Source organism: Lingula anatina, chromosome 6 (genome assembly GCF_051362555.1).
Source record: "Lingula anatina isolate TDL-2025a chromosome 6, LinAna3.0, whole genome shotgun sequence".
NCBI lineage: Eukaryota > Metazoa > Brachiopoda > Lingulata > Lingulida > Lingulidae > Lingula > Lingula anatina.
In genome coordinates this window covers 12,025,071-12,047,671 of record NC_141772.1, presented here as the reverse complement: position 1 = coordinate 12,047,671, position 22,601 = coordinate 12,025,071, and the positions used below count along the sequence as shown (strand labels likewise).

General features: G+C 38.8%; 1 protein-coding gene across 3 annotated transcripts; it reads left to right on the top strand.

The window, feature by feature from the left end:
- The first annotated feature begins 902 nt into the window (after window positions 1-902).
- Window positions 903-14,276, top strand: LOC106167498 (15-hydroxyprostaglandin dehydrogenase [NAD(+)]). Of its 3 annotated transcripts, none has more exons than XM_013546287.2 (8): window positions 903-1,008; window positions 11,104-11,242; window positions 11,437-11,560; window positions 11,861-11,967; window positions 12,140-12,236; window positions 12,923-12,999; window positions 13,354-13,532; window positions 13,681-14,276. In XM_013546287.2, exons 2-8 carry the CDS (start codon window positions 11,150-11,152, stop codon window positions 13,829-13,831), a joined length of 828 nt encoding a protein of 275 aa, XP_013401741.2. In that variant the 5' UTR covers window positions 903-1,008; window positions 11,104-11,149; the 3' UTR covers window positions 13,832-14,276. The 3 variants fall into 3 exon arrangements, with proteins under 3 accessions (XP_013401741.2, XP_086871878.1, XP_013401742.2); XM_087015752.1 differs by having other exon boundaries at window positions 1,002-1,122; XM_013546288.2 differs by lacking the exon at window positions 903-1,008 and adding an exon at window positions 1,041-1,110.
- Window positions 14,277-22,601: the final 8,325 nt, after the last annotated feature.

Genomic DNA, 22,601 nt, shown 5'->3' with positions numbered 1-22,601 from the left:
GTAAAAATGGATTCATTAACCATTGGTAAGTATGGGAAAATTGTTGTTTACTCCAGGAAAATTCATTTTTTAGTCAAAACGAAGAGTTATTATCCTTTTAATTTCAACCGTTATTTATTTCAGGTCTACTTCTGCTAAAGCGGGACTGTGTTTGTTGTGGGTAAAAATGTATATGTGCTGTAGATGGATGTACTACTATCAGAGCCATGACCCTCCATGTCAATATGCATAGTCAGATAAGGGTCGGTTTTACTGACCCGTGTTATCTGTAGGTTAGGAGTTCACTTAAGGAGAAAGTCGATGCTCCCCATCTGTACTCTCTAGCAAAGGGCAATTTTGTTACAACAGAAAAACCTCTGGTATAGGGAGTTCCCCACCTGTGACAGCAGCTGAGTATTCAACCGGGGACTCGTATTATTTCGCCTTTTACAAATAAATAAGTGAATAAAATAGCGGACCCATGAAAGGGTTCATCGGACACGTCTACGCCCCTTACGCCCCATTTCCATACATTAGATCGACCTACTTTAGATCGACCTAACTCCCTGGGGGTTCACGCTAAATAGCTGTCAGCCGGGCGGACACGAAAGTTAATTATCCCCTTATAGCTTGTAGTAGGCGGGACGGACATTTAAGTCGGATTGTCTGGAAGTAATCTAGTGAGACTCCCCGCGGGGATAGATCGATCTAAAATCTATGGGAATAGAGCCTTAGTTTCTAAGGCACCCTTTCTCATTTAAGAAACAAAAGAATAAAAAATACTTTAAAAAGGTATAAAGAACGAAACGAGGGAAACTCGATCAGCAAATTTAATCCCTTACAGATTATAGTTAATTTGCATTTTTGCCCATTGTTTTATTCATGTCGAGCTGAGCACGGCAAATAATTTTTTTCCCTCTGCACCCCCTGGGTACATCCTGGACCGACCAGACTGGTATCAAAGCCTGACCTTGCAACTGCGAAAAGAGTTCACCTTATCGCCCAAAAGTGGAAGTAACAAGGCCAGAGGTAAGTGGTCGTTTGAGTATATTTTGCTTCACGTACAGGACTTTACTTGCTTCAGGTTGTCTTTTTTGCTGCTGGTCTTCATTCAGCTAGTACACACAGAACGTAAGTACCTACGTAAGTGGATTTTGCTTACGAAAGTCTGTGTAATACGTTGTGGCCTGTGGCCTGGTTAAAACCTTAATTGACATCTCCTTCTCTGTGTAAATAGCCTCAGTTTGGTCCGTACGCTGCTCTCTCTATATACTGCCTCGCACTCAGCAACCGTGCCAGTCGTTTCAAAGCCATCCCCGATCTTTGCAGTAAGTCATTGCAACGTCTCCGTTTATCAGTAAAATCTCGCTCGTAGGGTAAAAAGCACCGAGTAATACACGTAGACAAGTGCGAAAAACGTAAAAACACGGGACACGTGATATATAAATCCGGTATAAATCCGGTGTTCGTTATCACACGACCTGTTACACCTGGCAACTCGTGTCAGAACTCTAACTGCTATGCTTTTACATTGTCTGGTATATCAGATTAGTCTTTGAATGGATACCCATGCGGATATCCTTTTCACTGTGTTTCTTTAACGCATGTTGACCTTTCTGACGATGGTGAATCTGATGTACATTGTTGTACTTCGACAGACGGATGCCGAGAATAAAAAAAAGGCGCACGTACGTCTTCATCCTTTTGTTTCGACGTCATTTAAGGCTGGGTAACGCTGGTGTTGGTAATTATCAGTAGATTCCAACCTGCTTAATTTAATTAAAATTTTACAAGAACAAGTGCTGCACAGGCAAATGGAGGTTTCATTATACCAGATAGTTATTAAATACAATTTTGATGCGACAAGTAACATTATATAATTTAAGTTGCCCTTTCTTTCCACTAAATTGCCACACGTGTAAATCTTAAATGTCCAATAAAAGATGAAAGACCATTCTTAATCTTATCGTTCATAATCTTTTCGGTTTTGGAAGCCGACCTTTCCATATAAATGCTTCTAGGAGAGGGGAGATCCAACCCCACAAATCGTCTGTACGTCTGGCAAGTCTATCTGATTCATTTATTTCCTCCTGTAGCACGTCCATTTCATAGCATGTTGTTATAACAAAGGCTAAATCACTTTTAATGATCTATAATATTACATAAAATAAATTGGTTTCCTGTTAAATCCTTCAGTTTTCTTTCAGAAAAAGTTCCTACTTCATTTTACTGCATGAGTTTATTACTATTACTGTATATATATGAGACTATTACTATTACCCCATTTTTACTAGATGTGGCAGTGCACCAAGAAAAGAAGACAACGATTTAATTGATGTTCTCGTAGAACTTTATTCCTAAGCTTGATTTCTTATTTCCATGTACTATTGCCCAAAATAAAATATTATACATAAATTTACGACAAAAAAAAAATGAATTTTCTTATTCTGAGATTTAAAAAAGCCACTGTTTTTAAATAGTCCATCTAGTGGTTACATTTATCCATTGCCTATAGACCTCAAATACATTTGACTTCAAGGGTTCTTTGTAAAGCTAGCCACGGTTTAGTGGCCAGTCACAAATCAGTTGCGATGCGTCGTGGATGGGTAAAACCCGGGAAATTTGAACAAAATCTTGAGACAGATCTCATGATTTTGCACCCGTCGGAAGCGCTCTCCGGACGCCTGCGGGTTGTCGCAGATTTTTTAGACATCGCCACACCCGTCGCAGTCCCCAACTTTGAACTTAAAATTTTCCTTTCTTTCCACTAAATTGCCACACGTGTAAATCTTAAATGTCCAATAAAAGATGAAAGACCATTCTTAATCTTATCGTTCATAATCTTTTCGGTTTTGGAAGCCGACCTTTCCATATAAATGCTTCTAGGAGAGGGGAGATCCAACCCCACAAATCGTCTGTACGTCTGGCAAGTCTATCTGATTCATTTATTTCCTCCTGTAGCACGTCCATTTCATAGCATGTTGTTATAACAAAGGCTAAATCACTTTTAATGATCTATAATATTACATAAAATAAATTGGTTTCCTGTTAAATCCTTCAGTTTTCTTTCAGAAAAAGTTCCTACTTCATTTTACTGCATGAGTTTATTACTATTACTGTATATATATGAGACTATTACTATTACCCCATTTTTACTAGATGTGGCAGTGCACCAAGAAAAGAAGACAACGATTTAATTGATGTTCTCGTAGAACTTTATTCCTAAGCTTGATTTCTTATTTCCATGTACTATTGCCCAAAATAAAATATTATACATAAATTTACGACAAAAAAAAAAATGAATTTTCTTATTCTGAGATTTAAAAAAGCCACTGTTTTTAAATAGTCCATCTAGTGGTTACATTTATCCATTGCCTATAGACCTCAAATACATTTGACTTCAAGGGTTCTTTGTAAAGCTAGCCACGGTTTAGTGGCCAGTCACAAATCAGTTGCGATGCGTCGTGGATGGGTAAAACCCGGGAAATTTGAACAAAATCTTGAGACAGATCTCATGATTTTGCACCCGTCGGAAGCGCTCTCCGGACGCCTGCGGGTTGTCGCAGATTTTTTAGACATCGCCACACCCGTCGCAGTCCCCAACTTTGAACTTAAAATTTTAAGATTGCTGGCAAGATTTTTCACCCATTTTGGGCATCCCAGACACAATCTCCGATGACCTACGATGCCCTCCGATTAATCGGAGGCGTCCTCCGAATAATCTGAGACTAGTCGCAAGATTCTGTGTGGGATTGGAAAATCAGGATGAGATTCAATGTCTGCGAGTAGTCTCCGGCGCCCTCCGACTGAATCGGAGGCGCCCTGCGACGATTCGTACGATTTATGTGATCGTCTCCGACGAATTGTACGGTGGAATCGTAGTAAATCGCCGTGTATATAAGGGCGCCTCCGACCGGATCGCTAAAAGTTTGAGACGCTCTTGCTGCAGGAGGCTGTGACAGAAGATTTTGAAGATGCCAAGGGGAGGACCAAGGGGAGGAAAAAATTACAAGAAAAGACGCTCGCAGATATCGTCTCCGGAGGCGATCGGAGGCTAATCCCACGATTTTTCGTCAAAACCGGGTCAAAATCCTTGAAAAAAAATCTCAGACAATGTGACTGCTCCACTTTTATTAGGATTATTGCTAGGATTGTTCAAGGATTCTTTATTTTCTACGACGACCCCCGGCCAAAGGTAATCCCCGACAGATCGCCGACATTGTGACTGGGCCATTACCAACTTATGATTGCAGCACGACTGAAGTACATGTATCTCCCCTTAAGAAAAAGTTTACCCACAATCACTGGCAACCCAAACATTTTGAGATTAAAATGTAAAATGTCACTAAAAAGATTAATGGTAAACCCGCCATTTTCGATGCAAAAGTTGGACCGAAGCCTGCTATTATTAAATATCAGCAACTGTAAGTCAAAATCTATTTTTGTAGTGTGACTTTCCACACTTAGTTTTGCAAAGGAAATGAATTTACTCTAATTAAAAGCAATTATTATGACCTTTTAAGAATCATGACTTGGGGCCTAGCTGACCTGAGGGTAAATTTTAGCATTTTCTGCCACAGAGTTATATAAGGAATGTTCACTTGCTCGTAAGAGCATTTAAGCTTACATTTATTCCCCGATCAAATGGCACAAAATTTTCAGTATTAATGCCGCACTTTTCATGGTTAGAATATCTAGCCCACTGCCACTATTGCCATAAGTACCAAAAGTCTAATGGTACCGAAATGGATATTAACTCGATTCCCCTTAGAGGCGGTGATCGGCGTGGTACCATAAAATGGCGGCATGCAGCTGTGGTGCGTGGTGCTCACCATGCAGGGAGGGAACGATTCTGAACGTATGCCTATAGGACCTCCGGATATATAAAACTGTTGGTATTTTAGAGCATGCTCAATTTGTGCTTGTACATTATTAAAAGCGTTACGGCCTTCTTCATAGTTTGCTAGTCTCAAGTAGATAGTTATCATTAACTTAACGGCGAATGTGATGGGACTTGTCTCTGTTGGTGCATTATGTTTCTGCTCGCAGCTTACAAAAGGGCATTCTCTGCATTTAATACATCGGAAAATCGATGGTCCGATCTAAGAATCCTACAGTCATCCTTTGGGGTTGGGGACCATCCACAGGGTTCAAAGTGTAACACGATTACATTTTGTAGTGCCGTAAAGTTGTACAAAAGTGGGCGGCAGCTCTTAGCATCAGGAGAAGACACTGGGGGGCACATTATATGATGCTCTTCAGGCTGGAAACCAGAGGACGCACCCATATATATGGTAATAAAATACGGGTAATTTTGTAATTAATTTATTTACAGTTTTACCAGTTTAGAAATTGGCAAAAAAAGCTGATGATTATAATTACATCAATATGTTAACATAATATAAATGCATACTTTTGATAAATAATAAACTACTCAATTTCATTATTATCAGGATAATCATGATCGTATTTTGATTTCTCACCAAACTGATGGCGCCATCATTCTCTTTCCTGTCTAGATCTCCAACATACAACAGGGCACGGAAAGAAAGACCTTTGAACCTTATTTGATCTGGTGGCGGTGTGTAACTTTGATCTGAATATGAAAAAATTAACTAAAAGGACTATATTACAATTACATTAAACACTAATTGCAAACACTGATATATTTGTCTGTTAAATACTTTCACCGTGTCGAAACCTAGATAAAGACCTATAACCATAAGAAAATGAAGATATATATTTTATCTTTCAATGATTTATTTCAGTTTTCAAAGCTAAGACCCAGAAAAACAAGAACGTTATCCCGAGAGAAGTTACACTTTATTCGTCAGGATCTAAAATGTCTAAACACCGACATAACGATATATATAACGATATGTTTCATGCAGTTCTGACCCGCAGACCGAGTCTTCTTATTTCTTGATCCAAATTAACATGTTAAGTTCTAAAGGCAAACAGATCACTCACCTTTGCATAAGGAATTTTCGCCATATTTGTAACAGATCAGGCAGTGGTAGTTCTTAAAACTTTTTTCATTGTCGCCTTCGATAATGGGGTTGTTGTACGCCATGCAGGCATCTCGTAAGGGGGAATGCAAGGGGAGTGGGCCAGGTACACGGTGCACGCCTCCATTGATAAAAGTGAACTCACAAGGACCAAAGTCACGATTCTCCACTTCTCGGAAACATGTCCTCAATTTCCACTCTGGTTTCGACTCGAAAATACTATTGCATCCGAGATATGCCAAATGTTTTAAAACATCAGACGAGGAGTTGTAGTGTGGCATTTTTTCAATTTGAACCGCTCCAGTGCAATAGACGACCAGTCCCCACGGCTCCCCACCGCCCTCGATACCATTACAAGCTGCGCAGAACTTGTTTTTGAAAGTGATCATTGTGTCTGGATCGGTGACTGGTTGGTGCAACAGCACGTCCTCTAAGAGGCTCGTATTTGAGGTATTGGTGCACTTGATACGAGTGTTTTCTTCTAACCACGACGAGGGACATTGGTCCACCATCCAAAATTTCAACCCGAAATTGTCCTCATATCCGTGTGTGGTTTGTGGTATTTGTCGGTGCAACTTTGGAATATATTTGCAAGAGCTTCTTTGTGCCAGGGAAATCAACATAGGGTTGACCCGTTTCTTTTGTTCTTCCCAAGAAGAAGTCTTGTTTGGGAATACAGCCAGTGTGGTGCTGTTACTTTGAGGTTTTGTTAGGCTGGATGCAAGGATTGTTTCAAAGTGTGAGGTATTGTGCGTCGTTGTTAATCTGACTGAAGCAGCACACATCGCGGTATTTTCTGACACACCATAGCAACAGTCATCATACAGGACGCACAGAGGGTCGCAGTTGCAGTGGATCTTAAGGCCAGTTTGACGAAAGTTGGTTTTTGAACAGAGCCACCGATACGGCATTAGAGTTACGTCTGGGGGAAAAAAGGTTCCCTTCGCTGTGTCTGCAGTTTCACTTGTGTTGGTCAACCCATCGAGCAGTGCATCCTCTTCATGTGGTGAATGAGTTACTCCTTCAAGCATTCCACCCTCAGTAGTGCGTGACTCTTGTGTGACCCCCTCACGGATATAACTCTTAATAGTGGACGATTCTTGTGTGACTCCCTCATGGATTCTACCCTCAGTAGTTGGTGAGTCTTGTGTGACTCCCTCATGGATTCTACTTTCAGTAGTTGGTGACTCTTGTGTGACTCCCTCATGGATTCTACCCTCAGTAGTTGGTGCCTCTTGTGTGGGTCCTTTGTACATTCCATCCTCAATATTGGAAAAGCCATGTGTAACTACCTCGTGCATTCCACCAGTGGAGACGGTCGCCATATTTGATGACTCTCCCGTGAATCCCACAGGCGCCCAAAACTCGGAATTGGGTGACTGGTGTGTGGATCCTTCAAACTGACCTTCTTCTTGTGTAAAAACTAACACACCGTCTGTCAGCTGACCAAATGTCAGCGTGCATAAAATGAGATAGATGGTCATCATGCTACTTAACATGAAATCTTTGTGCGGCAGTTGCACGTAAAACTGAAGCAGACTCGAGAGCAGAGTTCGCAAACCTTTTTATTCCGCTTACTCCCTTGCTAGCAGAGATGATCAACTGCCGTATATCGAGACGCATTAACGGTTTTGTGTAGACGCACGACAGGGCGTGTCAATGATGTCCCAACTGTGTTGCGATAAAAAGTTCGTTATTTCAAATTTCCATGTCAAAAAGAGGGAGAACGGTTTTTTGAATATCATTATTATAACCCCAGTGTGGTTTTAATACACGACTAAATACCACAAGAGTACGGTTCCGATCAACTGGAACACGATTCCCGATAAAATGCAAAAAAGCATCTGCTTTTACATCACAAACACACGAACTGTTTTGACATATCGGATTATCAGCACACGATTGCGGTTGTCAAATCGTAACTTAATGTCTAAAGCAGAAACATTACGTTGGCGGGGTTGCGAGCTCACACATCTTGTGGCCATCGTTTTCTCTTTCGACCATTTTTCCCATTGGTACGGGGGATGTATGCGTCACAATTTAATTTGATGTTGTATTTATCGTCCACCAATTTTTTAAACGTTGTATCATATTATTTTTTGTCGTTTTATAAATAATAATTTTCAGTCTTATGGACGGGTCTTGTTTACTTCTAAAAAAAAACAGCTTCCTTGGGATTGTGAACATCTGGCTACATAACTGTGCTTTTATGCTAGCAATGTCTGTCATGAAATATTTGTTCTAAAGGTCTAGGTATTCATTTTAGATGTTGTATCTTTCAATTGTAGTCCTTTGTGTAAATTGTCTTACTGAGGTAGAATGAGATGTAGAATGCCTCTGTTTTTTATTCTTATACTGTCAAATGTAAAAGAGAGATGGGGCGTTAATAAAACAAACAAACACACAAACAGATAAATAAATAAATTAAAAAATTAATAAATATAATGGGTTGAACATTAAAATGGGAAGTTGTAGTCGAACAAAAAGGGAATGGATAGCTATATCGATGCGGGAGGACACAAACCGGATATCATACCCTCATGATGGGTAAAAATGTACAAAAATACAAAAAGTTTTTTACTGGAACACGTTTGTCCCATATACATGGAGACCCCCCCCCTCCATAACATCACACTTCCTGCTGATCAGTCTCTTCTAAAAACGCTTTTTGGCAGTGCTAAGGATGTTTTGGACATCACTGGGATGATTCATAAGGATAGATCAAGATGGACAGTGGTTCCAGCAAGACACATAAAATTACCCCCTAGCCAGACTGAGAGAGAGCAATGTCAGGGTGGCTGATGAGCAGAAAGTGTGACGCTGAGTGGGCATCGCATTCACCAGGCTTGACCCCAAATTTTTATCCGGTGGAGGAACTCAAAGCTAATTTGTACCAGAACGACCCTCAAACTCCAGGAACAGATAGGCGATACCGCCTCCAGATATTGTACCACCAGTTTGAGTAATAAATAATTTTTTTTTGCCAAAAATCCCCATTTTTTAGAAAATTTTGGCCCGTTTGACCTTGAAATAAAGATCAAATCCAAGGGCATATTTGAAATCACCAAATATGACCTTCCGTCAGCCATCAATACTAATTTTTCCCAATTTTTCCCATAATTTTTTGTCAAGATAACTGAAACTTTGGCAGCAAATCTCTTGACCGTTGATGGACTGTTGTAGGATTAAAGCAATTTTTATTTTTTTCATCACCCTTTATTTGTACATATTCTAGCTTGATAAATGTAATTTTCTGTACTAAATACGTAAATGGATCTTAAAATATTTGCTAGCTTCTCGTGGGGTTCAGTAAGCCATACAAAATATCCCACTGATACGCACTCTGCTTGCTTTCTGACAAGACGTAAATCGCGTTACTGGATGTTAATTTTTTTAGTACCTATTAACAACAGTATGTTAGACCTACAAATGAAAACTGTATCTCTTTCAATTCAACAACTCAGAATCAAAATCGCAGTTCTGACATATGTACACTTGGTCAACCTTTGTACAGTCTTCATGTGACCACTTTAGACAAACAATGCATTTAACCAATTCTCTTTTGGTCGGCTGTTAATGAACGGCTCCCCACAAACCAGACATGGCCACTCTTCTTCTGACTCAGAATCGCTGGTCATCTTTAATTTCCCTTTTCTTGATTTTCTCTATCGACTAGAAATCTTTAACTGTTTTTTATTTTTGTTGCGCTTGTCCTTTTTAATTTTGTTGGGCTTGGCCTTTTCTTTTTCGAGTAGCTCATTGTCAGGTGTGTCAGTTAGTACTGCACTGCATCGTTTTCTTCTTTTAATCTTTGGAATGCGACGGTGAGCCTTTGGAACCGGTCTAATTATTGCTGGACTTGAGCTGTTTGGGGGTTTTCTTAAGTGAGCTTTAGTGTGCTGTAGCACCTCTTCCGGTGAGGGCAACTGAGATTTCAACTGAATCTTTGTCTAAGTTACGAGGTGAATGTTTGTCTTTTCTGGCGGATTTTGTACCCTCGTTCACTTAACATTAACAGCAACCCCCAATCCATTTCACAAAGCATTTAAAACAATATCGGCAGAATTGGTGTTGTATAGTTTATCCATAACATGGGCTCTCAGCTAGAATATTTTCATTTTGCCGCGAAAAGCAGAGTAATAATCAACATTTCCTTCCACATCTAAAAGCAATTTATCGCAAAAAGCAACAGTGGGCATGCAGACCCCTTTCGACCAAACAGCTAGCAACTGCATTTAACAAGCAGTGACCATCCCCCCTTGTACCTTCTACACGCATGTACATTCCGGAATCTCGGAGTTCTATCAGCTAGATTCCGTCTCCAGTTGGAGTTGTACTGGGTTACTACGTTACTACTCTCTTCAAAGTTGAAATTAAAACATTTAGAGAGGTTTAATTTAAAAAATGAAAAACAACGTGCGGGGTGGGTTGGAACACCCCTGACAGTGTTCCAACTGGCCCCATGTCAAATGTTCCGACCAGCCCCCATGACGTCATGGCCTATTTTGAACACTGTATTTCTTTAACACGTGGGAAGTGATTAAAAAAAACAACAGCCTTTTGAACATCAAGGTGGTCCTAAACGCTATGCACAATTTCAGTGATATAATCCTTATACTTTAGTTTACAGCACGATGAATGTCAAAAATATGAAAACTTACTTCGAGTAGCGAAAATAAGTTTTTTTCGCATAAAACTTTTACTGCATTTTCGAAACTTCCACAAGTTTACCGGATGAATGACCATGCCACGTGACATTTTTATGCTGAAGGAGCACATGATCGGTCTTGTGATTTAAGAACTAAAGCCAATGTTCCAACTTACCCGCGTTCCAACCCACCCCGCTCTCCCCTACTTACATGTGAAAAAATGTTTCCCAGTAACGGGAACGCAAACCTTTAATTCAACAAACGAATCCGAAACGCAATTGATTTTCCTTCCATTTTGCGATTTAAAGTAAATTGAATCTTCTTATAAAACGCAAAGATCATGGTTTTTAACTTTAGAATCAAAGTGATTTTGTTCAAAATCGAAGCTTTGCAGAAATGCCTCGAAACAAATAAGAATAAGGAACAATGATTTTTAAACTTCAACCTTTAAATACATATTTTTTCAGGACATTTTACATAAAGGGCAATTCAGTTTCCTTGTGAAGCTCAAGTATGGATTTAAAAGACAAAGTGGCCTTTATAACTGGATCAGCATCTGGCATTGGCCTAGCAACTGCGGACTTGCTGCTGAAGCATGGTTCAAAGGTATTTAGGAGTAACAAGCACGGGCTACCTTTATCCATATGATTGATGGACACAGTGTTGCCCATAGAAGTGTTGCCCATGGAAATTTTTGTACAGTACCTCTCTGACGTATTCTCTAACTCCATTAAGATATCATTAATAGCTCCCCCTCTATTAAGTGTCTTTACCATCTTACGATCTTAAAAATTTTGTAGGTGGCACTCTCAGACATTGACACAAAATTAGGGGCAGAAGCTCTAAACAAGCTGATGACGCAATACGGCGAATCAAACGTCATTTTTATCAAGTGTGACGTCACAAAAGACGAAGAAATTGAAGGTACATTTTTAATAAGTGAACCATTTTCCATAACGATAAACTCCTATTTTTATCGGATTATTTTATTATTTAGGGCACTTTGGAAACAAGTCAGATGGCTTTATCTAAGATGTCAATATCCGAAATTCTTTCCTCCTTCATTCATTCCTTCATTTCTGCAATGGCCTGTATAACTTTTACAATGGGGGAAGGATGGCAGTAGAGGGGGCATTTTAGATGTTACATTACGAAAGAAAAACTTTATTTACTATACACATTATACTTTTCCTCACCTTCGTGTACATTATTCTAAACTTCCAGATGCTCTCAAGAAGACAAAAGCAAAGTTTGGGCGCTTGGATATCATTATGAACAACGCTGGGATTGTGAATGAAAAAGACTACAAGTTGTGTATTAGCGTAAACGTGGTACGATTTTAGATATATAAAATCAAGACGTACACTTAAATGCAACCCGAGCACATTATAAATGAACTACACTTATCTCATTCTGACACATAAAAAGTGTATGGGGTTTGTTTTAAAATTTGCCAATTGGAGAATAAATTTTAACGTAAAATCGATTAATCTGTTATTCCAGACCGCAGTTATAAGCGGCACTCTGATGGGAATGGAATATCTGCGCAAAGACCGCGGAGGAAACGGTGGTGTTGTCTTGAATGTGGCTTCTATGGCAGGTACGAAAACCGACGGCAGTACGGGATTGTAGCCTTTACACTCGTGGTCAAATCTGCCAATTTTCGTGATAAAATCTTGTTCAGGGATGAAGTTATGCCCCATACCGATTGCTAGTTTACCACAAAATACAACGGTGTTAAAATACAACTTTGTTTATAGCTTTGATTAAAGTTCGAGTTGCCTGTGTTCTTTCACTGCAATTAACGCCGAGACTGTATATTTTCGAGGAGTTTTATTGTTTTAAATCAGCACAACGATAGATGCATTATTGAATAATTAGATGCAGGAAAAACTTCATTTTCGGTATATGGATGATGATAAAGAGTTACAATATCCTGAAGAGGCAATTTTTTGCAGCTATTAAACACAATTGCAGTAACCCTTACTCATGCGCAATCGAACATTTTTCAGCTTTGCTATTGTAAACAAATATAGCGACTCCCTACGTAACTTTACGTCTAAACCCACAACAAAAATTAGTAGAAAATTTGTTAAATGCTGAGACCCCGAATGAGCGCCTCTTCGGTATTATTGACTGTCGGAGAAAAGCCTCCTCTTCTTCAGTTGTCGGCCGCAGGATCAGTTTTATTTGCAATGCATTTTTGTACATGATGCACAACTTTCAATCAAGAATGGCAGACTCTTGTCCATAAAATCAATTGATTTTGAATTGTATTCTTTTCAGGTCTTAAGCCATACCATTACTTTCCTGCTTACGCTGCTACAAAACATGGAGTCGTCGGGTACACCCGTTCCATTGCGGTAGGTTAATTTTCTCTTCTCTTTAACATTAGAACTTGAGTAGACGCCAATTCAGTCACGGTGACCAACACTCACCCTGACAAGGCATCGACAAGTGCAAGAACGGTTGTAAAGATGAAAAGAGTGAAAAGTATTTGTCGATACTACCGAATTACTGCATCATTGGTCATTATAAACCGGGTGTTTAAAAGTATCATGGGGAGGCATTGGAAGGTAAGGGATTAAAAAAAGGCAAAGGATGCAACTTCAAAATAACACAGGCAGTTATCAAGAAAGAAAATAATATTAATCGTTAAGGAGTAATTAATCTTGGTGCGTTCGATCACTATATTTGGTGGAACATATATCTTTCAGCATAGCATGGCACCAGACATAGCGAATCACGGTGTTCGCTTTAATGCCGTGTGCCCAGATTTTACTGACACCCCACTTGTTCGTGGACTGGAAACCAAGGAAAGCCTCGAAGAGAGAGGGGTTTATCACATGGATGAACTGTCCAAGTTTATTGCCAAAAATGTGGATGACATGATTAGGTAATACACATTGTAAATGCATGTATGGTATAGGTGACGGTGTAAGGAGATGTATATAAACACGGGCTAAACTATTTTGACTTTTTTCATTGGATAACAACTCGTCAAGTGTTTTTTTTTTTTTCACAGCACCTCCATTATTTTTTAGAGTTTCCACTGTTGCAGAGAATATTGTGAAATTACTAGCAGACGAGAATAAAAATGGCGCCATTATGCTGATCAAGGAGACTGGAGCCTCCTTTTTGGATTCCCCGGATTTACCAAGTATGATAAACTCTGGAGCCAACTGTCAACCTTGAAGGACAATGAAGGTCACACATCGTTGTCTTTGACAGCAAGGATACAAAGCTGAGATAAACATTCCGTAACCGAAAAGCAATTACTGTTAAACTTTTACAATGGAATTAACATTTGGGGTGCGTTGCCAATTGTCGCTTTTGTCCTTTTCTTTCAATGTTGAAATTTCTCAACTTACTAATCAAGTCCAGTAATCATGATAAGTAATTAAATGAGTAAAGACATTTAATAAATACTTAAATATGCCCAATCATTGAATTTGCTTTTGAATGGCTGCAACGGTAATTTGTTAAATAAGTTTTATCATTAATGGTCTCTCTTGACTGTGCGTTCTGTATAGCGTTGGCATATATAGCAAAAAACTTGAAGTGCACAATGCTCACTGCATTGTATTAATCTGCTGCAGTACTTGTTTTCTTTTTTAATAAATCAAATCTATGGACACTGTCTATAAAGAAATATTGCATTTTGCAGCAGAAAAAAAATATTCGAGTATTCTTGAAGGAGAAAGGCATAAGGCATTGGCCAAATATCGTTTTACCACCTCCAATTCCATGTGGCTTTTATTTATGAATGAACACCTCAAAGGTGTAAATTGTCTTATTAGTTTAGTCCTGTTGCCATATCTTATTTGATTAATGCTAAAGAAAATACAAAATAGCCGTGAAGACATTCATTCGTTATACCATTTATTCAAATTTATAAGATGCAGCCCCTCTAATCTGATGTTTCACTGTGATTTCCATAAATGTAACAAAATACCCATTTAAATTAAAAAGCCATCACCGAATGTCACCAAATTTTCAAATTATAAACATTAGGGTGAGCTTAAAGATCCCATGTCTAATTCGTGTGTGTCTGCCGTGTACTGCAATTATTTCCTGTAGGTGCATGGTGCCTCATGCCTTCAAAAAGTTTGTTGGAAAGTGTACCATGCAGTCATCCTTAAGAACTTAGCAGAGCTGGTCCAGATTACACACTCTCACTCATGCTACCGGTTGTTATGTACCTTTACATATACATATGAAATGAATGTCCTAAACTTAATTCAAGCGTGGGCTCGAAATTGGACATTACGTTTTAGACTTATTTAGTGGATAACGCAATCCAAAGAATCCACGGTTCGTGTCAGATTTACGTGAGGTCGCGCAAAGAAAACCTAAGTCCACATAATGACCAGTTGAATGGTTTATTGGTTGACGCTCTCTAACTACATTCTCTACGTCTTCCATGGCTCTGTCGAGCGGTCACCTTCGAGTCTTCTTCCGTCTGAACTCCCGATATTAATTCTGAACGTCTTTTATACAAAATTTCTTATCAGTGGTGGATTCTGTGCTGCATTATTTGGCGGTACATACTAATTTTAATTATTCAAATTGCACACGTCCACTTAAGTTACATAATTACAGGTAAGGTCATAAACTAGTCGAGTGCACAAGCAATCGACTCTAATCAAATTAATTAACGTCTGGGAATTATATTTGTGAACTCTACACGGTGCTTTGTAGGGTTAAGTTGTTGCAATACTGCGTATGTCTCGATCTTGGAAGGGTTTATGCAGGACATTTTGCTTGAGGAGTGGGGTCAGCCCGCGTGTGGAGAGCATTCCCAAACTCATGGTTTTTGTCAAATTTCCCGTCTCGGTTGGTTTATCATTTGCTTATAACGCAAAATGGATACTCTAGGTAAAAATGGTTGGATATGTGATGCTTGTTTTGCCTTAGTCTGCTTAGTCTAGGACAGTTTGGATATAATTCTTGCAAACTAAAGAGAAATTTTGAAATATATATATATAATCACAAAGAAAATTTTATTTTTGCATCCTTTATTTTACCAACTATCCAAGCCTACTGTTTTATATTTGCTGAATGCTTAGCCACGCAAACATGTTACTTTCTTTGTCCTCTGCTTTAACATTAACCCTGTATCAATAACAATTGATTCCCTGTGCCCTACAGATTGTAGTGAATTTACTTTTTGTCCATTGTTTTATTCATGTTGAGCTAAGCACGACACAGTTTTATGAAAGTCTCACATTTCAACTGCAAAAAAGTTCACCTTATCACCCAAAAGCAGAGGCAGAGGTAAGTGATATATTTTGCTTTAAGTACGATGCTTTACTTTTTTTTTAGTATTTGTATCTGCTGTTTTTCTTCATTCAGCTGGCTGACATACGATGTAAATACAAAAATAAAGTGGATTTTGCTTCTGTGTTTGTTGCGGCCTGTAACTGCGCATCCACAACATATTTAAGTTTACATTTATTCCCCGATCAAATGGCACAACATTTTCAGTGTTAATGCTGCACTTTTCCATTACTAGCCCACTGCCACTATTGCCATAACTATCAAAAGTGTAATGGTACCAAAATGGCTGTTTTCCCAATTTCCCTTTGAGGCGGTGATCGGCGTGGTACCATAAAATGGCGGCATGCAGCTGTGGTGCGTGGTGCTCGCCATGCAGGGAGGGAACGATACTGAACGTATGCCTATAGGACCTCCGGCTATATAAAACTGTTGGTATTTTAGAGCATGCTCAATCTGTGCTTGTACATTATTGAAAGCGTTACGGCCTTCTTCGTAGTTTGCTAGTCTCAAGTAGAGAGTTACCAATAACTTAACGGCGAATGTTATTGGATTGGTCTCTGTTGGTGCATTATGTTTCTGCTCGCAGCTTATGAAAAGGGCATTCTTTGCATTTAATACATCGGAAAATCGATGATCCGATCTAAGAATCCTACAGTCATCCCTTGGGGTTGGGGACCATCCACAGGGTTCAAAGTGTAACACGATTACATTTTGTAGTGCCGTAAAGTTGTACAAAAGTGGGCGGCAGTCGTTGGCATCAGGAGCAGATCCTGGGGGGCACATTATATGATGCTCTTCAGGCTGGAAACCAGAGGATGCACGTGGATGTATGATGGTTAAACTTGTGTGGTTTTGCAATTAATTTATTTACGGTTTCGCCAGTTTAAAAATTGCCAAAAAATGTTAATAAGAAGAAAAAAAAAACTGCTGATTATAATTACATAAATATGTTAACATAACATAATATAACATAACATAACATAAATGCATACTTTTTAGAAAACCATTAACTCCACTATTTTATCATTAGAAGTATTCTATTATCAGAAGTATCATTATTGTTTTTGATTTCTCACCAAATTTATGATGCCATCATTCTCTTTCCTTTCTAGATCTCCTACGTACAACAAGGCGCGGAAAGAAAGACCGTTCAGCTTCATTTCATCTGGTTCCGTTGTGTAACTTCGTTCTGAATATACCATTCAAAAATGAATTGAAATGACTATATTATCAGTACATTAAATTTTCATTGCAAAAACTAATATGTCTGTCTGTTGAATACTTCCAACTTATCGAAATCTAAATATAGAACTATGACAAGATATTTTATTTCATTCAATACTAATCACAAAAACTAATATATTTGTCTGTTGAAAACTTTCACCATGTCAAAACCTAAATACAGACTATAAGTAAATAAGGATATATTTTATTTTTAATGGTTAATTTCGGTTTTGAAGCAATTTTATCGATTGTCTCATATTTTGGTTTATAAAAGAAAATAATATGAACATAAACTGCTTTCTAAGACCCAGAAAGAGAAAAATGTTATCCCGAGGGAAATTGCAATTTACTCGCCAGGATTAATGCACTGTTCTGACCCACTGTTGTCATTTCTTGCACGAAATTTAAGGCAAACAGATCACTCACCTTCGCAGACGGGATTCTCACCAAATCTGTAACAGAGCAGGCAGTGGTAGTTCTTGAAACTTTTTTCATCCTCGCTTATGAGAATGGGGTTGTTGTACGCCATGCAGGCATCACGTAAGGGAGAATGCAGGGGGAGTGGGCGAGGTACCCAGTGTACGTCTCCATTGATAATACTGAACTCACAAGGACCAAAGTCACGATCCTCCACTTCCCGGAAACATGTCCTCAATTTCCACTCTGGTTTCGACTCGAAAATACTATTGCATCCGAGATATGCCAGATGTCTTAAAACATCAGACGAGGAGTTGTAGTTGATCAACATTTCAATTTGAACCCCTCCAGTGCAATAGACGACCAGTCCCCATGGCTCCCCACCGCCGTCGATACCATTACAAGCTGCGCAGTACTTGTTTTTGAAGGTGATCATTGTGTCTGGATCGGTGACTGGTTGGTGCAACAGCACGTCCTCTAAGAGGCTTGTATTTGAGGTATCGGTGCACTTAATACGAGTGTTTTTTTCTAACCACGACGAGGGACATTGATCCACCATCCAAACTTTCAACCCTAAGCTGTCCTCATATCCGACTGTGCTTTGTGGTATTTGTCGGTGCATCTTTGGAATATATTTGCATGAGCTTCTTTGTGCCAGAGAAATCAACATAGGGTCGACCAGTTCTTTCCAAAAAGGAGTTGTGTTTGAGATAACAGCCAGAGTGGTGCTGTTACTTTGAGTTTCTGTTAGGTTGGATGCAAGGATTGTTTCAAAGTGTGAGTTATTGTGCGTCGTTGTTAATCTGACTGAAGCAGCACACATCGCGGTATTTTCTGTCACACCATAGCAACAGTCATCATACAGGACGCACAGAGGGTCGCAGTTGCAGTGGATCATAAGGCCAAATTGACGAGTTGGTGTTCTTGTACATAGCCACCGATACGGCATTAGGGATACGTCTAGGAAAGAAAAAGTTCCCTTCGCTGTTTCTGCAGTTTCACTGCTGTTGGTCAACCCATCGCGTACTTCATCCTCTTCATGTGGTGAAGGTGTTACTCCCTGAAGTATTTCACCTTCAGTAGTGAGTGGCTCTTGTGTGACCCCCTCACGGATATTACCCTTAATAGTGGACAACTCTTTTGTGAAACCCTCATAGATTCTACGCTCAGCATTTGTTGACTCTTGTGTGGGTTCCTCGCTGATTCTTCCCTCCGTAATGGGTGACTCTTGTGTGACTACTTCGTGTATTCCATCCTCAATATTGGAAAAGTCTTGTGTAACTACCTCGTGCATTCCCCCACTGGTGACGGTCGCCATATTTGTAGTTTCCTGTTTTTCATCTCTATATGATGACTCTCCCGTGTATCCCACAGGTTCCCAAATCTCTGAACTGGATGACCGGTGTGTGGATCCTTCAAACTGGCCTTCTTCTTGGGCAAAAACCAACACACCGGCTGTCAGCGTGCATAAAATGAGATAGATGGTCATCATGCTACTTGATATGAAATCCCTATGCGGCAGTAGCACATAAAACTGAAGCAGAACAGCGTTTCGAAATCTTTTTATTCCGCTTACTCCCTTCTTAGCAGAGATGATTAACTGCCGGAAAATTATATCGAGACGCACTAATTGTTTTTGCGTAGACGCGCGGTAGGGCATGTCAACAATGTCACAACTGTGTTGGGATAATTAGTTCGTTATTTCAAATTCCCACGTCAAGAAGAGGGAAAAAGGTTCATTAAATATCGTTCTTATTACCTCAGTGTGGTTTTTAATACACGGCTAAATGCCACGGTAGTACAGTTCTGATCAACTGGAACACGACTTCCGATAAAACTAAAAAAAGCATCTGTTTTTACACCACATACACACGAACTGATTCGACATATCGGCGTAACAGCTCACGGTTGAGGCTGTCAAGCAATATAATAGTGTCTAAAGCAGAAACGGGGATGTGAGCTATCACCTATTGTGTTCATTGGCCCCACTCAGAATAGTGGACTTATCGAGGGTCAAATATGATGACCCACTACAAAGCTTGTCGTCTAATCCGCTAATAGGCACTGAATAGATATCCCGTGGGGAAGTATTCAAGTGTGTCGGCCATATTTGACCCTCGTACTACTTATACCCCCTTTACACTGGACGGCGTCCTTTCTGCGTCCTTTCTGCGACCATGGAATTTGGCATCGCTGTGGTCTTAATAAGGAGGCACGAGCATTAATTTTGTATCAGAATGAATGCTCAATTAGCAGCCAGTTGTCGGCACGTAAAATATTATAATTTTTTAACTCTCAAATGGGGCCGTACTGCTGGACGCAGAAAGGACGCCGTCCAGTGTAAAGGGGCCCTTAGTCCCTATTCTGAATGAATGGCCCTATTATTTTCTCTATCGCGCACTTTTTGTCCATAGTATGGGGATGTATGTGTCATAACTTAATTTGACGTTATTTTGATCTTCCACCATTTTTGTAACTTTGTATCCTATTAATTTTGGGTCATTTAAATAAATGACAATTTTCAGATTCGTTCAGCTCGTGAGCATTTGGCTACATAACTGAGTTTTTATGCTGCCAATGTCAATTATGAAATGTTCGTCCTAAAGGTCTAGTTATTCATTTTTTAATGTTGTACTTTTTTCATGTTGACTTTTTAAATGTTTACACTGTCAAATGTAATAGAGAGATGAGGCGTTAATAAAATAAACAATCAAACGAACAGATAAATAAGTAAATTAATAAATAAATAGATAGAATGGGTTGGACAATAAAACGTGGGTGGTAGCCTAAAACAGGGGATTGGACAGCTATATCGATGCGGAAGGGTATAAACGGGATATCATACCCACATGGTGAGTAAACGTTAAATAAAACTATTTCTTTGCCCTTTATACAGGGTGACCCCCTGGAAAAACAACAGAACCTATAAGACTTTTATTAAATCCTACAAAGGTCATTTAGATTTCTAGAAATTAGCTGGACTTAAAATTCAATATGTGTATGATTATTTCAACAATTTTCAATATTTTGTGTTGCATTGTATAAATGCCATTTTTAAAAATATGCTCTAAATGGCCTCCGAGGTATTGGATGCACACTTGCATACGAAGCGAAAAACCGTCAATTCAAGATTTCCCCGATTCTTGCTGTGATTGCTCCCCACAGTTCAATATAATCATTTGAGGGTTGAATTGTTGTCCTTTGAGTTAAGTGTCTTATTGAGGTAGAATGAGAGGTAGAATGTCTCTTATAACTCTTGTAAGAGTGTCTTTTTTAATGTTAATACTGTGAAACAAACAAATTGATAAATAAATATAATGGGTTGGACATAAAACGGGGAATTGCTTTCGGAAACAGGGGAATGGTCAGCTATCTCGAAACGGGATATCTTACCTTCATGCTGGGTAAAAGTTAAAATAAAAATGATTTTTTTTTTGCCCTTGATATTTTTACATATTCTAGCGTAACATTAATCATGGACTTGCCCATGAGTGCTGTTACAAACACTAACTTGGTGAATGCTAGTTACTCATTTTAAATGTTGTATCTTTGGATTATAGTCCTTTGTGTTTTAAACTAAAACTATAAGATTAATTATTAATTAATTAATTATATATATTAATTAAAAAATAATATTTTACTTAAAATTATCTTATAAATATGGGTTAGACATTAAAATCGGGGAATTCATTCAATTCTAGTAATTTACTTATTGCCAAGGGCCTGTATCACTTTTACACAGGTGTTACATAGAGTCGTAGGCAAAACATAGAGTCGTAGGCAAAACTCTTTATTTCTTAAATATTTTGTTTTTCGATTTGACACATTTTCTTCACCTTAGTATACATTTCTCTCTATTTTCAGATGTCCTGACGCAGAGAAAAGCCACGTTTGGGCTCTTTGATGTTATCATGAATAATGCTGGCATTGTAAATGAAAAGGATTGCAAATCGTGCAATATATAGTGGCAAGCTTTTAGAATTATAAAAACAAAAAATGCATTAAACATTTTTATGCAGTTGCTTGATATGTGTTATTATCAAACTATTTTAGAAATTGCGCTGGAACACATGCATAGAATATAAAAAAAACTGCCACGGAATAACTTTGAAATAACCATAATTTCCCGTGACAGTCATAAGAGCTACATGTCCATTTAAATGCAACTCCAGCTCCCTATGACTGAACTAGACTAATCTGAATCACGCACGAATTGGGGTTCTTTTGAGATTTGTCGATCGCGGATTGGAGGATAAAGTGAAACGTAAAATCGATTAATCTATAATTCCAGACCGCAGTTATAAGCAGCAGACTGTTGGGAATGGAAAGAGCGTGGAGGAAACGTTGGTGGTGTCCTGAATGTGGCTTCTATAGCAGGCACACTAGTTGACTCAAATCAGATTTCCATTAGCAGATTCGTTTACCCCAAGATGAATTTCCATAACCCACCTAATGCCCTAATAGTGATTATCAGTTTATTTTCAGCTTCTTAAGATATATATGTAAAAAAATATTATTCAGGCACGGTTAACTTAGACTGCTATCCTCAAATTTAACAGCAGTTAACATAAACTGATTTTTAGCAAAACCGAGCTATTTCGAACAATAAATGGTTAGATAAATTCTGGACTTTTTGACACGTCACGCAAAAAGCGTGGTGGATCTCTGCTGCCGTTTTCGAAGACTTTCGCCACCAACATTTGCGACCGCTTTCAAATATTGATGTCATCGCTTGTGAAGATGTTACTTTTTTTGTAGCTATTCAACACGGTCACATATTTACAAAGATAAAGGCTGCAACCTCAAAATAATCCAGTAAATTACCAAAGAGAAAAAGGGAGAATAATCAATAAAGAAAAAATTAAGGTCTGCGTGTTCGATCACTACAGGTATATTTAGTGGAACGTATATCTTTCAGCATAGCACATGGCACCAGACATAGCGAATCACGGTGTTCGTTTTAATGCCGTGTGCCCAGATTTTACTGCCTTTTTCATTGATTTTAATGTGAACAAGGGTGGAATTTAAGATAAAACAAAAGATA

Excerpts from the sequence above, each read along its gene's own strand:
- LOC106167498 (XM_013546287.2), top strand. The coding sequence starts at position 11,150 with ATGGATTTAAAAGACAAAGTGGCCTTTATAACTGGATCAGCATCTGGC. Across the intron at positions 11,243-11,436 it reads TGCTGAAGCATGGTTCAAAG|GTGGCACTCTCAGACATTGA; the intron begins GTATTTAGGAGT and ends AAAATTTTGTAG. Across the intron at positions 12,237-12,922 it reads GAATGTGGCTTCTATGGCAG|GTCTTAAGCCATACCATTAC; the intron begins GTACGAAAACCG and ends TATTCTTTTCAG.